A 16,510-nucleotide genomic window follows, 5' to 3' on the forward strand; every position below is an offset into this window, starting at 1 on the left:
TTCGTTGGCCAAATTAAAGTTTTTGCAATAGGTTAATCTGACATTGCGATATCAGAAAACTAAACTTGTCTTCTAGATTTTCCAGAGGGCGTAAAAGTCAATTGGACTATATAATTACACCGGTTACTTTAAACGGTTTATACTAGAACTAGCTACATGCTGGTGATGTCGTTCCATTGTTGCTACTTTTAGTTTGTTTAATTTTAGGGTATTTCATAAAGGAAATATATATTTGACACATTTTACCTACAACTAAACGTTGTCTCGATTATCATCATAATTTGAAATCTAAACCAACTAAAAATATGTATCGGGATTGTTTAATATCCAATTACTGTTGCATTCGTTATGACTATAAACAAAATACAAGGTCAATTCTTAAATTTTTGTGGACTGAATATAGAAAATAATTGGTTCTCTCATAGTCACGTGTACGTAATATGCTAACGCGGAGGCAAACTATCCGTTTGGTACATTTTCGCATCTGGCAGCACAACGAAAAATATAGTATCTTACAAGGACCTTTAATGAAAATAATCGACGCGAGTGCAACCTATTCAGCAAATGATTATTTTGTTGCCACGTGCATTATCTCATTTTTAAACTTTTATTGAACCTAATTAATTGGATCTTAATATAAATCTAGTAAAAGCGAATAATTTAACATAATATTTATTAATTCTGTTATTACTACGAAGTTCGCCAGGTCAGCTAGTCTATATAAATAAAATTCTCGTGTCACAGTGTTAGTCACAGCCAAACTCCTCCGAAACGGCTGGACCGATTTTTGTGAAATTTTATATGCGTATTCGGTGGTCTGAGAACCCCTATTTTGTAATAGCAATATCAGTGTTATATAGATAGTTAGTTACATAGAGAAAAACTATTATTAGAAACCACAGAGGATATCGGACCACCAATATTACGGGAAGAAGTCATCTGTGCCATTAAAAATATAAAAGAGGGCAAAGCTACCGGACCAGATGATGTGCCCATCGAATTATTAAAACTCAAGTCAAGTCTCTCAAAAAGTCCAGTGCAATATCCTGCTCAGATCACACACTCAAAATATTTTTGAAAATAATACACAGCAGAATTCTTAAAACTCTTGAATATGAAATTAGTGAGACACAATTTGGCATTGGAAATGGTATAGGCACAAGAGATGCTTTGTTCGGCTTGAATGGGCTGGGTCAGAGATGCATGGATATGAATCAGAACATGTACTTATGTTTTGTAGATTTTGAAAAGTCATTTGATAAGGTTAAACATAAAAACCTTGTAGAAATATTAAAAAGCAAAAATATTGTCAGTCGTGATATGAAAATTATATCTACTTAATATATATTGAAATCAAACTGCCAAGGTAAGAGTTGACAACTAAAACTCCCGATATATCAAAATACAGAGAGGAGTCCGCCAGGGTTGGTAATAGAAGGTATATCTATCAATGGAGAACTTTAAATAACTTGCTTCGAAATGCTTCGGTGTTACGTATTCACTACTCTTCTTTATGACTTGGAAGTATGGACATTAAAACAAGTGCATCTAAATAAGAATCCAACAAATATCATGTACTCAAAGAATACCAAACGCAGAAGTTACTAGAAGAATAGTAAATAAAGCTGAAATAATATTGACTATCAAAAGAAGAAAACTTAAGTACTTAGCCCAAGTTATGAGAGGGCAAGGATACTCATTATTGCAGTTTATTATGCGAGGCAAAATTCGAGAAAAGCGAAATGTGGGAAGACGAAGAATATCGCGGCTTAAAAACTTAAGGGAATGGTTTGAATGCAGTAGTACAGAACTATTTAGAGAGGCAGTCTACAGGGTACGCATAACCATAATGATTTCCAACCTTCAATAGAAGATGGAACCTAAAGAAGAATAGATAGTTGCCATACTCTTCCGAAACGGCTTGAACGATTTTTATAAAATTTCATACGAATATTCGGTAGGTCTAAGAATCGGTGGTAATTTATTTTTCATACCCATAATTTGTAAGGGTGGTCCACCCCAAATATTTGTTTTTATTTTTTGGACAACATTTTTTGTTTTTTTTTTGTGATATGGCATTAAAAACAAAAACCACACTCTATACAACTTCTAATTTTCACCCTTTTATCACCAAACCTTGATAGAACTTCGGCTTGACCGAAATGATATTTGAAATATGAAATTTTATATGTCTATTCGGTAAGTCTTATAATAGGTATTTAGCATATTTTTCATACTTATCTGGGTGATCCAACCTACAACTCTTCATTTTTACCCTTCTATAACTCCTATGTTTTAATAGCCATATTGGTAATTTATTCATTTGAACCCTGCTTAATTTATTTATTTACTCATTTTCACCCAGTCAACAGTATGGACTAAGGATGAGAACAAAGCCGGCTTCTGTTTCTCTCACACAATAAGCCTTCCCTCACTCTGAAAACTCTACACACTTTTCGGCCATTATTATTTTTTATGTAGTAGTAGAGGTTTCCCGAACATAGCTCACCGTTTCAAAAACCATAATTGGACGAGCAATATGGCGACAAAAATGGAGATGTCGATGATCTGATTCCGATCATTGTGAATTTTCTTCATTCAAATAAATTACACAATTATAAATCAGGATGGCGTAATCAACTATCCTACAGAGTTTTTGAAATTATTGATATTTTCTGGACTCCTATTTAACAATTTACAGTTAGAAAGTAGGATTAGTTGTCATTATGCCGTGAAACGTTAATCAACCTCGAATGTGCAATGGAATAAGACTGACTGTGAAAAGGTTCATAAATAATGTTATTGAGGCAACAATCATCCAGGAAAAATACAAATGAGAGGATGTCTTGATCCCTCGTATACCGATGATTAAAACTAACGTACCATTGAATTTTAAATATTTACAATTTTCCGTGCGTTTGGCATTTCTAATGACAATAAACAAATCAAAAATTCAACGGTTGGAAGTTTGCAGAATTAACTTAGAGTTTTTAGGTTTACATTATTTGCGCGTTGGAACACCGTCATCGTTGTATATTCATGTAACGAAAAAAAAAAGTTTTAGTATTTTTGGTTTTTTCTGTTAATATTTTTTATAAATATCCAAAAAACCAATAAGTCAACCTCATTTTGACTACTTCGCATATGTACTTAAATACAAAATAGAGTGATAAGAACAATTCTAAGGGTTCCCAGAATCACCTCCCCCAATAATATTTAAGTTAAAGTCTTTAGATTGGTTTTCAATCTTGTAAAGATTATTTTACTTGGTTTTTATAGTTTTGATTTAAAAAGTAATAAACATAATTAAGTCCCACATATTACATTAAATTTATTATCATAACTTCGGAAATGCACAATAATCAAACTAAAAATTGCAATTATATTTATATGCTTAGAACGAATTAACATAACTTAATGAATTCCTTGATTTTTAAAGACTTTGTACAGATAATATATTAAAACCCTTATAATCTTAATTAATAAGAATTTATTTTATAATGCTATTTTATTGCTTGTAAATTTATATAAGGATAATTATTTAAATAATAGAGAGTTATTATTATGTCTTATTAAATTAAAACATGTATATATTCAAAGAAATAAGGAAGATAAATAAATAAATCTAAATCATATACATATATGCAAGCTTCCCAATACCGTTTCTTTAGAAGATACATCGTGCATCATATTTGAAAACATTACTTGTTTGAAACTATAACAATTAAATATTCAGATTTTTTGCGCTTTAGCTTAGCTACTTAAAAAAATAATCGATCAATTATCCTTCCAAGTTTTTCAAACATTTTTTAATATATCAAACAATAAGAAGAAAGTAAAAGAGTCACAAGAACTGAGGGTTTGGATAATGAACTAACGGATAATAATTGAACTAGGACAGTCAGTAATGTAGATTCCTTCGACGTAATGTGTGACGTCAAAATGGGGGAGCTAACAATGCTATTGAGATATAAAATTTTCCTATGCCTAAGTGTCCCAACCTCTAATATCCTATCTTGTCTAATCAAAACACCTTAAAAGTATCTGTGGTATTTTGTTACCTTAAGCATCTTTAACTATGATAATAACCTATAATTTAATAAGTAAAAATAAGAGGACTATTTACATCAGTTTAATCTTATTTTAGTATTTATGGGGACTATTCCAAATTTTGGTTAATTTCTTTTATAATTGTTGCAATAAGCCTATAGGTGTGTACCACTGAATACTTCATGTGAAATCATTTTCCAGTGGTACTAATAAGTCTATCAAAGGATCACACAACACATCCCTTTTTACTTGGAACATAAGAAGTCTACTATAAACCGGCAGTTTGCGATGATCATTAAACAGCTGATAAGATGCAATAAGGTGGCAAATTTAGCTGAACTGCACCAGAATGGACAAAGGATATTTTCATCTTGAAGATTATATGGTCTGGTATTCAAGGCCAGAAAATTAAAGTCACAACGGAGTTGCCGTTCTAATTAAAAAAAAACCATTGATGACTTGGTTCTAGTATATAATGGTATAAACGACCTAATAATATCTGCATACCTTAAAACAAGCTTAGTCAACCTAAATATTATTCAAGTTTATAATTCTAGAATCTTCCCAATCAGGCCAATCTCCCAGAATCAGGCGAACTCGATAAAATGAAAGTATCGACTTGAGTGGGCTCAAAATTGCAAGCCTCCTCACAGAGACTATTAATCACTTCACCCCTATCAAAACAATACTATATTCCTCTCTGGCACTTCCACAATACATCATTTCCAAAATTCAACAAAAAAGACAGCTTCTACGTCTTTACAAGATCAACAGAAACCCTATCGTCAAAACAGAATACAACCACATCTCTGCTAGAATTAAGAGAGAAATGTTTGCCCTACAGGCTCGCCGTTGGGAAGATACGACCTCTAAACTAGATTATAGAGACGGCGGTAAATTCTGGAACAAACTCAAAGTCCTAACCAAATAAAAACAAATTCAACCCTCTAATATGTTGATCAACAATCAAATAGTCAGCTCCCCGGAGCTAAAAGCCAAAGCATTTAAAAATTCGCTTCATAACAGTTTTGAGTCCCCCGAAAACCCAAACGTTGATCACTTTTTCAAGCTCAACGCAGAATTCATTGTAAGAACTACTCTCACACACTACAATCCAGGTCATAACCCGATCATGATCCCCCTCACTGACAGGAAAATGGAGAGTTATTGCCAAGTAGGCAAAAATAACTCCCCCGGACCTGACACTATCAGCAGACGATGTCTGTAACAACTTCCTGAGAGTATTATCGCTCTTCCAAAAAAAAAAAAACTATTAATGCATGCCTCAAAGATAATCACTTTCCTACTCCTTGGTAAGTGGCTAACACACTCATGATACCCAAACCGGGTAAACCCCGTACCGATGTGGAATCCCATAGTCTAATATCTCTAATAAATACCCTAGGGAAAGTCCTCGAATTTATCCTCAAGGAGAGACTTAACGATTTTCTCGAAACCCATAATATCATCCCTAAATATCAATATGGATTTCAATCTGGTAAATCAACTCAAAACGCATTAATAGACTTCACATCTAAAGTTACCCAAGCTATCAATGATAATTCTATTGCCATTGTCACATTTCTAGATGTACAAAAGCCTTTAATTAAGTCTGGTATGATGGATTTATTTAGAGACTGATTGACATCAGGCTACCACTTCAATTTATAAAAATCGTACATTCTTACTTAACGAATCGAACTCTTAGGGTGAGAATAAATGATAAACTATCATCTTCATTCACTCCACGAGCTGGAGTTCCTCAAGGCTCAGTACTAGCGCCCCTGTTGCATATAATATACAACAGCAACATTTTTAATCTAAACATCCCAGGTACTCCGTTGCTTCTCTACGCAGACGATACTGCTGTTCTCACAACAGCGAAGGAATATTATTCTAAGAGAACTTTCAGAAGGACACAAACTCTACTAAACGGCATCGAAGAATGGTGCAATAAGTGGAGAGTTACACTTCCTCCTAAATTCCTCCTAAATTTAATGGGACAAAGGCTAGATATCCGTCCGACAGCTTCCTATTTGGGTTCAGTGTCCTTCTTTCCCGGTTGAGTGTCCTTCTTTCTAGGATACTCAACTGGGAACCTGATCTAAAGGAAACTTTAGATAGGGTCAGATATCAAGCCCGCCTCTTCAAGCCACCATAGAGTATAAGTCTAAGTTATACTGCCTTCTGAAAGACTATGCAAATAAGAAACTACTCGCTGCCGAACTCAGAATTCTGCGTTGTGAAAACAACAAACCCTGGAGATTCTCATCCCGTGAAATCCATGACATCTCAAATGTTACCACAATTATCGAAAGAATAAACACTCTCAACAGGAACTTTACACTCAGAACCATCAACGGCCCCCCAAGAAGCCCCAAGCCCCCGGGCCCTCCGGTAAAATACCCAAGAAACCCTAAAAAGTCCCTGCTCTTAGCTAGGTCACGTACGAACCCGGAAGCCAATAAACAAAAAACTTCACATTTCGTCGATTTTAATGCAGACTTGCATTGACAAACATTTCCGGACGAATACGCTGACATCATTTAAGCTACTCCACTATCTTACCGAACCTTTCTATTGTCATCGAATGCCATAGCCTGTGGACTAGTGCGCATTTTGATGCGCATCGCCCCGCCTCGAATTTTCCCATTGGCTCTTGACCTGGAAATCCCTATTTATCACTCGAACGGCACATATAAATATTGGCGATTTTCAGGTCAACCAGGTCAGTCAATCACGGGCTCTCCGAGAGCTTAGTGCTCTTGGGGCGCTGCTTCCTGCTGTTTCAATTATACTCTGTGGCTGAGATATTATTCAACTACAATCTGATGTTTTATTTCGACCTATATTTTTGTCATGTAAGAAATATCGTGTCTTTTTCAAGACAAGCCTTCAGAAGACCACGACCTGATGCTTTATTTCGACTTGGTGTACCTTTGTCATGTAAGAAATATCTTGTCTTTTCTAAGACAAGCTATCAGAAGATAAATATTTACAAGCCCATACCCAGTAAATGGACTTGGGTAGAGGAGCTCTCGACTGCGATATTCGAAGCCCTCTACAGAGCACCCGGAGATAAAAGAAGGTGGTTAGACCCTTATTTGTTCCCCCGAGGTGACACTATAACCTAATCCTTTTCCATAACCCGGACAGGGGGACATTGGTTTTTCGCGGTTTCCCAAACTCACTGCTCATTGATACCTGTTCGTCCCCCGAGAAAATAGCCGCAACTATTTTCTCACCTGAATTAGCAAAGATTGAGATTGTCTATAGAACTCCGACGATGCCTGGCCGTTAACGCAAGCGATCAATAACATGAATTTTAGTGCAATACACTAGTTCTGAAGTTGATAGTACAAATAGTAGTTGCATATAGAAAGCATAAAAACACTAATAGAGAAAGTAGTGGAATACAATAAACCTCTAGTGCTAATATTTGTCGATTTTCACAAAGCCTTGAAACAGTTGAAATAAGTAAAATACTACAGGCGCTTAAAGAATATAGGCTAGACTATAGGTATACAAAATTATTATATAATATATACCTATAGGCAAGTCAAATTACATACTAATAGTAATCGCTTAAAAATAAAGCGAGGGCTTAGACAGAAGACTCAGTGTCATCTAAACTTTTTAATACTGTGCTGGAACATGCTTTCAAGAATTTGGATTAGCTGACAAAGGAAATAAAAATAGATGAAGAATATCTAAACAACTTACGTTTCGCCGATGATACGGTCATAATAGCTGAGGACTTAGGAATGGCAATAGATATGGTACAGGAACTCGTTGTGACTACAGGAAATGTAGGTTTAAATATAAACATCTCGAAAACAAAAATTATAACAAATTTGGTACCCAACCAGAACATTAGTATTAGTGGGCAAGAAATAGAACTGGTAGATAAAGACCCATGAACTGAAGAGAAGAATCGGTCTTGGGTGGGTAGTATATGGAAAGCTGAGAAAAACTTTTAAAAGTGAGCCCACATGTCTGAAGAGAAAAGTATTTGATCAATGCGTCCTCCCAGTGTTGATATACAGTGCAGAAACATTTAATTTAACAAAAGCCTCGGCTATCAAACTCAGAGTTATATAGAGGAGAATGGAGTGATCCATGTTAGGAATAACTTTGCGAGACAAAATAAAAAAACGAAGAGGTCAGGAGAAGAATCAAGGTGATTGACGTCATCGAAAACATAGCCAGACTAAAATGGAGATGGGCAGGATACAAAGCTAGAATGACGGATGGGCGATGGACAAAGAGGTTATTGGAATGGAGATCAAGAGAAGACAAGAGAAGCGTTGATCGACCAGCGAAAATTTCGTAGAATATAAGAAAGCTTTTGATAACATTAAATGGCATTTACTTTGGCGAATCCTAATTAATATCTATATCCCAAAACATTCGGAAGTTATTGGAAAATATATTCCTAGCGATACAAAATTAGAAAAGGCACAAGGCAGGGCTGAATATTATCCCTAAGTTGTTCATAGCACAAAGAGAGAAAGAACATGCTTTAAGGTAGAATAGACCTCCGGCAAAGGGATGCACGGATGATAAAAACAGTATTACAATAGACTGGATTTACCAAGTACATGACCGAAAGTACTGGACACATTTAAAGGTGGATAATGATCCATTTCTTATCTTATCCTCTTTCTTCATTTTGATCTTGCTTGCTAATAATTTTTATGCCATTTCCATTTATTTAAAATATATGTCACTCTTGGAATTTCAGTTATAGATGCGTATATTAGTATATATCAAAGCATTTTTTTATAATACAATAAAATGATTTTTTTTATAATACAATAAATCCATTAAAACCTCTGATAAATAAATAAAGAAATAAAATAATTGGGCACCAACCTTCAACAAAGTCTAAGTTTACTGGCATTTGACACGTGGTTACACATCCATGAGGACAACATTTTGTAACTCCACCACATTGAGAGTCCTTTTCGCAAGTTTTCATGCAATTTTCGGCGAATGGTAAGATATGGGTATTTTTATCAGGACATAATCCTGGTTTTGGTATTCCTTTACTTAGACAGTTCTTGACGCACTAAAAATAAACAATTATAAAATATTATACATGATACAAATTTTATTTAAAATTAGTATTTTTCTCCATTAAAATTTTGCACAAACAATCTTCTCAGCATTTCTAACAACATTTGAGGCCTTCTTACACTTTTACATGTTGCACAACTCTTCTTACTTTTTTTTATATCTATAGTATTAGTTGAATCTGACAGTATCACTCTGTATTAGAATTGCAGACTCCGTTATTTTAAAAAATTCATTTATCTACCACAAATCACACGAGCCGCATCGCTAAGGAGTTTTATTTACTTTCCAGTGGTCAATATGACTTTCTGTTTGTTTCTGTAGTTGATATAAATGGTAAAGACGACGTTAAGTTCCGCAATATTTATCCTTCTTGAGTAATTTCATCATTGCTCGATAAATCTTTATAAATTATCATTCCACTAATCCTTATACTCGCATGCTGGACGAAGATTCTTTAGTTTTTCTCTAGCGTCAGTGAAAAAACAACTATGTACCTAATTATTTATCACGTTCAATAAGTTTAAATAAATTTTAAAAAATGACTAACCTACATTTGTATTTTTAAAATAAACAAAAGAAATATTACTTCGGAAGAAAAACCTATGGTTTCTAACTAGAACAATGTGTTGTAAAAGTAAAGGGTATTATAGTGTGAATGGAAAGAAATCTACAACAAAAAAAGACAACACAAGAACATAAAGGAGTCGGCTGCATCTTGAGGAGAACATAATAATATAAAATTATATTTATATGAAGAAGTACAATAAAAAAGAAATGAAAAATATAATTCAAGCTACAATTGATCCTAAAATTACACCATCTAAAGTTAGAATAGGCATTAGGTGACTAAAAAAAATAATATGATACAAGGGTAGACACAACTAATGTTTAAATTTAAAAAACATCGAATACGACCCAATTAAATTCTTAATAAAACTATTATACCTTAATAATAAAAGCCAAGCTATTCATTATAATATTAAGACATCGAACTATCTTAAAACAAAGAAAGGGGTACCACAGGGCTCTATATTGGGTCCGAAAATATTTAGTATATGTACTTCAAACTTTCTTGCTAATTTCTCTCCTGTAATTAGCACTATTTTGCTAATGACACTCAGATCTACTTATCCTTTAAGCCTGAATGAATTTAAGCAGTCAGTGGCTGCAATTAATTATGATCCAGAAAGAGTTTCTCAATTTTCTTCTAGCCGTTGTCTTTGTCTTGTTAACAAAAAATATAGTGTCCAGTGGTCCAGTGGGGCAAAAAGAAATATTTCTGAGAAGTTTTGCTCAATGATCACCATTGATAATTCTTCAATAGAATTTAAGGCAACTGTAAAAAACTTGAGATTACATATACATCAAAATCTGTGATATCTTGTTATTAACACGCTCTAATTATTGTGATACTATTTATAATTCATGTGTTACAAAACGTGATAGTTATTCTGTACAAAAGATGCAAAATTCTTTTCTGCGTTTGATACATGGTATCCGTAGAAATCAATCAATAAGTTACAAACTCATAGAAATATCCTGGTTAAGCATAAAACTCGACATTTCATTCAGCTTATCAATTAAAAAAAAATCATTATTTTTAAAGTTCTAATCATCTGATCTAGGTGATTTCCAGTGGAAGCCATTAGTTTCAACAGATAATTTAGCTTTGCCACTAGCTTCTAAAATACAACATAAGATAATAACTTTTTTTGTGTAAATTAAAAAAAGATCGGCGCGGGCAGGTATTATTTTAGATTTTGTCACAAAAAAGGTCTTTTTTAATTTTTATCGTTTCCGAGTTATAAAAAATTTAAAACTGAACAAAGAACGAAAGATGACGATTTTCAAGACTCAAAAACATATTTAAAAAATATAATTTTTGAAACTACGAAGTAATTTCTTATTAAATCAGTTTTTGATAAGTATTTTGCATTTATTTCTTTATAAAAAATATAGACTTATATATATTTTTGAACAAAACATGGCAAAAATTCTTATCAGAACCTGATAGAAGAAGGTTTAAACTTGAATTTATGTACTTGACGATTACAAAAATAATATTTTTTACATGTCTTTTTGAGCATTAAAAATCGTCAGTTTTCATTTCTTCAGAATCATATTGTCTTAGGGCCGGTTTCACCAACGACAAATAGCAGTCTATTCAATGAATAAAGTTATTCGACCAATAAAACTGACATATCTGCGTTTCACCAACGTCAAATAAGACTTATTCTATGAATAAACTCCAAATAAGTTATTAGTCCAAAATCGGCCAAATAAATATTTATTCTTCGAATAAGTTGACATCTAACCTCACTTTAAATATCAATAATAAAGAAAATTCATTAGTTTAACTTGAAATTATCAACAATGTATTGCAGGTAAACGTTATTATATCACACAATTTGAATTTTGTATACATATATTTTTATTTTAGATTATTATCTTCATCATAATCATCATCTGATGACGGAAATGAGTAGCGAAGGAGAAGACCACGCTTGCAGCTGCAAAGAAGAAACCCTTTTGCTAAATTTGATGATGTGGACTTTAAAACTAGGTTTAGATTATCAAAAATCTCCATTTCTTTCTCTAAATAATTTTTGCTCCTCTCGCGTTTTTTGTCCATTTTCAGATTCCAAGTTTCAGGTTCACAATAATTTACAACCACAACAAACAGATTTTTTTTATATAAATTATGTATTGACATTGACAATTATTATTATTTTGACAAATTAATCAACCAATATCAAATATTATAGGTTATGTATATGATTACAGCAGAGATAAAGACAGACTCTCTTACATATCTCTGGATTACAGTGAAAAATAGTGCGATGGGCTTGGCCAAGCACCTAAGAGGTGGAGGCCAAGAGAGGTGTCAACGAGTACAGTCTGTGGAAAATCATTACACTTTGAACTTATTCGACGAATAACTAATTGTGGATTACAAATAGTTATTGAAACGGAATAAAATTTATTCTACTAATAAATTTTATTCGACGATTAACTATTCAGTGATTTATTTGTTGTTGGTGAAACCGACCCTTAGACATATATCTTAGACAAAGCCATAAGAGAGAGAAATACGTCAGGGAGAAAAGCCATCACAATGTTAAACACCATTTTATGGGACCAATCCATCAGCAAAGAAAATAAAAAGAGGATATATGAGACTATAGTAAAAAGTATCACTTTATACAGCTGTGAGGTATGGCCACTGAAAGAAAGAACACTGTCAACGCTGAAAGCGACGGAAATGGATTTTTGGAGAAGAGCCGCAGGAAGATCTAGAAGAGAAAGGATTACCAACGAACGCATTAGAGAAATAATGGGAATCAAACGAACAATCACAGATGACCTAACAACAAAACAACTTATCTGGTTCGGACACTTACAAAGAATGGACGAACAACGAATGCCAAAAGAAATACTAAAGTGGCAACCAGAAGGAAAGAGAAAACGAGGTAGACCGAGAAAAAGTTGGAGCGAAGGAATAAATAAAGAACTGAGAGAGAGGGCCATAGAAGAAGATCTATGGAACAACCGGTCTAAGTGGCGATTGGAAGTCGGAAAACGGCGGAGAACGTTATAAACCGACAAGTAGTAGTAGTAGAATCATATTGTGTATAACTCGAAAACAATCAATATAATAGGAAAATTACAAAAGGCCTTTTATGTTTCGAATGATCCAAAAAATCTAAAATAATATCTGCCCGGGTCGAATTTTTTTTACAAAGTTTGTTAGAAATAAAACAAAGTCATTTTTTAATTATTAATTAATTATAGTCAGCACAAAATTAAATCGGGCACTACTTCTTTTTATAATTTTTTTCGTCGACCGTCCATTTATGATCAATTTTAACACCCTCAAAATCAGTGATTAATGACCCCTATTAATTAATGATTTTCTATTAATGAACGATTTTATTATAGGCAACACAACATACATTGCTTGCATAAATTAATTAAATGCTCTGTGATTGACAGTGACCTGTGGTGTAGGCAACCAAACATATACCTATTTATATTCAAACTAAAAAATTAATTTAAAATGAAGTAGCCTCTGTTAGTACTATCTGTCATTGTATGTCATTATTTACTTTATTGTTTAAAATACTGTGTATTTGAAAAATCAAAGGATGGATATTGACGAAGAGTTTAATTTAACTCCACCAGAATTTAACTTCTTCTATCACAGAATTTACAGAGGTCCAAGAAGACTTAAATATAAATTTGTCAAAATGCTATACAGCAGATAATTATTTATCAATATCTTCCTTTAATTTCAGTAATTGCACCATTTCGAATATTAATGTTTACTATAATAAAACTACCACTAAGGAAACTTTGAATAAAGTCAATGAAAGCTGAAAAAATTGTTGTTTATCGTTAAGTAAATAAATATTTAAACTAAGATATCTTTATTTCTAAAAAGTACGGTCGACGGAAAAGTCTTGTAACGAACTCGTGAATTAAAATGGCGATTAACAATCTCGAACATTAACGCGCCCGCTTCGCTCACGCGTTAAAATATCTCAATTGGTAATCGCCCTTATTGGTTAAATAACTTGTTGGTTAAATAACTATTAACACACTAAATTACATATAAAATAATTTTTATCCATTAAACAGATTGATGCAGGTCGACCTCATATTGGATCCTCTACTACAAGAGTAAATTTTGAAAATGCACATTTTGTTGTTTTAGTTAGAAAAAGTACAATAATTATATTTATTAAAAATGTCTGATACGGAGTCTGCGGATGAAAATGGACAACAGTTACCACTAAGTCCTCCTAGGAAAAGAGCTAAAAAGAATCACATAGATATAACAATTAAAGAAATAATGGTAAATACATATAAATGTGACATACAAGATAATTCTACTTTAGCGTTAACGGACATTTAACAAAAGGTTGCAGAAAAAGTTGGAGTTTGTTCGAAAAGTGTCTTCAATGTCATTAAAGTGTATAAAAATACCTACACATTATCTACACCTAAAAAAATCAAAGTCGTTCAAAATCAATAAATGCTTAATTACTACTTAAATGGGAATAAGCCACAATTAAAGGTTAAAGTACGTTTATTGACGTTTCAATTTCCACTTCGTGGAATAAATGTAAATATTAAATGCTGTAGATGATTTTGATAAGTCAGCTATAAGAAGAAAGGTTTACTAATATTTCTTCCGTAATGAAGTTCCTACAATTGACAAAGTCCTAAGAGACCTAAATAATGATAATGTCTTACCAAATTTTAAGAGAAACGTTTACAAACTCTTACGAAAATTAAATTTTAAATTCCAAAAACGTGGAAGAAACAGTTTGCTACTCGACAAAAATGAAATTGTGCTATGGCAAATAGATTATCTGCAAAAGATAAGACAATATAGAGCTAAAATAAAACAATTTATTAATTGGACAAAACATGGATAAATGCTGGCCATTCAAAATCAAAAGTTTGGGTAGATGCTTCTATGACTTCTGCAAGACGTGCATCTTTGGCACGTCTTATTATCTTTAATATCACTTTTAGAAAAAGGTAAAAGATTAATAATCTGTCACATCGGAAGTGAGAATGGTTTTGTTCTGGATGCACTGTGGGCTTTTGAATCGAGCAAAAGTGGAGACTCCCATGAGGAGATGGATGGGAAGTTATTTAAAAGTTGGCTCCAAAAGATTTTACCAACACTGGAAAAAATGCCGTAATTGTGATAGGTAATGCCCCCTACCATACCAGAAAATTGGAAAATTAAAAATTGGCTTCGCTAAAAAAACATTCCCTTTGAAGAAACGCAGCTAAAAGTGCAACTTTTAGAAATCGTTAAACAACATAGAGGCGAATATAATAAGTATACTTTATTCACAATTATAAGAACTGACTTATGCAGAATTTAAAAGTATCCCGCTGATAAAGTCGAAGCCATAAAGGGATTTGTCTCTTCAGGTAAATAGTAACAAGGGCCGGCTTAACGAATTTTATATTTTATTTGTCATTTACATTACATATTTAATTTAAATAAATATCTAGATAATTAAGGGAAAAAATACATAAACTGATGGAGTATTAGAATTAATTAATTATTATATTTTCTGTGTTGATTCTTTATTAAATATTTCCAAATTTTGAAAGTAATAAACAATTTTTGTTTTGTTAAACAAATTGCAAGTGAAATAATATAATGGTGAAGTGAAAATAAAAATGAATTAATGAAGGTATATACATTTAGCTAAATATGATTATATTTTATACTTCATGTAAGGGAAGAAGTGTTTCAATTGTTAGTAAGGTATAAACTATGTCTGAAAAAGTTGGCAACAAATGGGAAATTTCTTTATTATTAATTTCACGAAAAAAACTATTCCTTATAAACATTTCTGCATTGCATAGAAATCAATAATCAATAATCAAATTTATAAAATTTTAAGTGGTATAAAGCAAAAATCAAAAATATTGATTTATGCTTAAAAGTGAAGGGATTTTAAATTTAGGTGCAGCATAAAATGTTATTTTAATTTGGTTGTAGGAATTAAAAATTATTTTTAAATTTAGATTCATCGCCTTTTAATGATGTATCAGTAGGTGCATTAATTTTTAATTTTATTTCTAATTTACCTTATTCAATATACAAAATCAACAAATGCAAAAGTATTTTTTTATTTACTTTTTACTTTAAATGTATTATTTAATTATTAGAAGGCCATGAATCTAAACTTGGACATAATTTTTAATACCTAAAAACATTTTAAAATTACATTTTCTTGCATATCTAAATTTAAAATCACTTTCCTCTTCAGTATTAATTAATAATTTTGATTTTTCCTATCTACCACTTAATATTTTATAAGATTATAGGTTAATGATTTCTATGTGATGGATAACCTTTAATGAAGAATAATTTTTTTCGTGAAATTATTAATGAAATTTCCCATTTTTTGCCAACTTTTTCAGACATGAAACGGAAAACTTAAACATAACAAGTCAACATGAATAAATATGAAACTTTTAAAACGAGTAAATCGGTACTCACCAAAGGGACCTCAGACGTTCAGATACAATTAGCGTCTCTTTGTAAAGACAATAAAGTCGACTTTACTAAAGTAACATGACATTTACTCAACACAGACACTACACATTACTCCCCTGAGTTAGTGATAAGTTATAGTCTAAAAAAATCATTATAAAATTGACTGGCCAGTGTGAAAACCAGTGCCAATAAAACACAAAACACACACAAAACATTTTCTTCGTTGAGACTTAAAATAATGATTAATAACAATAATTATGGGAAATTTGTATGTTTATAAAAAGAGTTTTTTGACATTATGCTTGAATGATAATATTTGATCTGACTATATATACCTATATACAGTTG

General features: G+C 32.2%; 1 protein-coding gene across 1 annotated transcript in view; it reads right to left on the minus strand.

Moving 5' to 3' along the window:
• Kal1 (anosmin-1 Kallmann syndrome 1) overlaps positions 1–16,510 on the minus strand; it is a 144,997-nt gene that overhangs the window by 96,076 nt on the left and 32,411 nt on the right. The window contains exon 2 of the mRNA XM_072542705.1: positions 8,926–9,121. Coding sequence (XP_072398806.1) covers positions 8,926–9,121 — 196 coding nt within the window. The remainder of the gene's footprint in view (positions 1–8,925; positions 9,122–16,510) is intronic.

This window comes from Diabrotica undecimpunctata, chromosome 1 (assembly GCF_040954645.1).
Source record: "Diabrotica undecimpunctata isolate CICGRU chromosome 1, icDiaUnde3, whole genome shotgun sequence".
Classification (NCBI taxonomy): domain Eukaryota; kingdom Metazoa; phylum Arthropoda; class Insecta; order Coleoptera; family Chrysomelidae; genus Diabrotica; species Diabrotica undecimpunctata.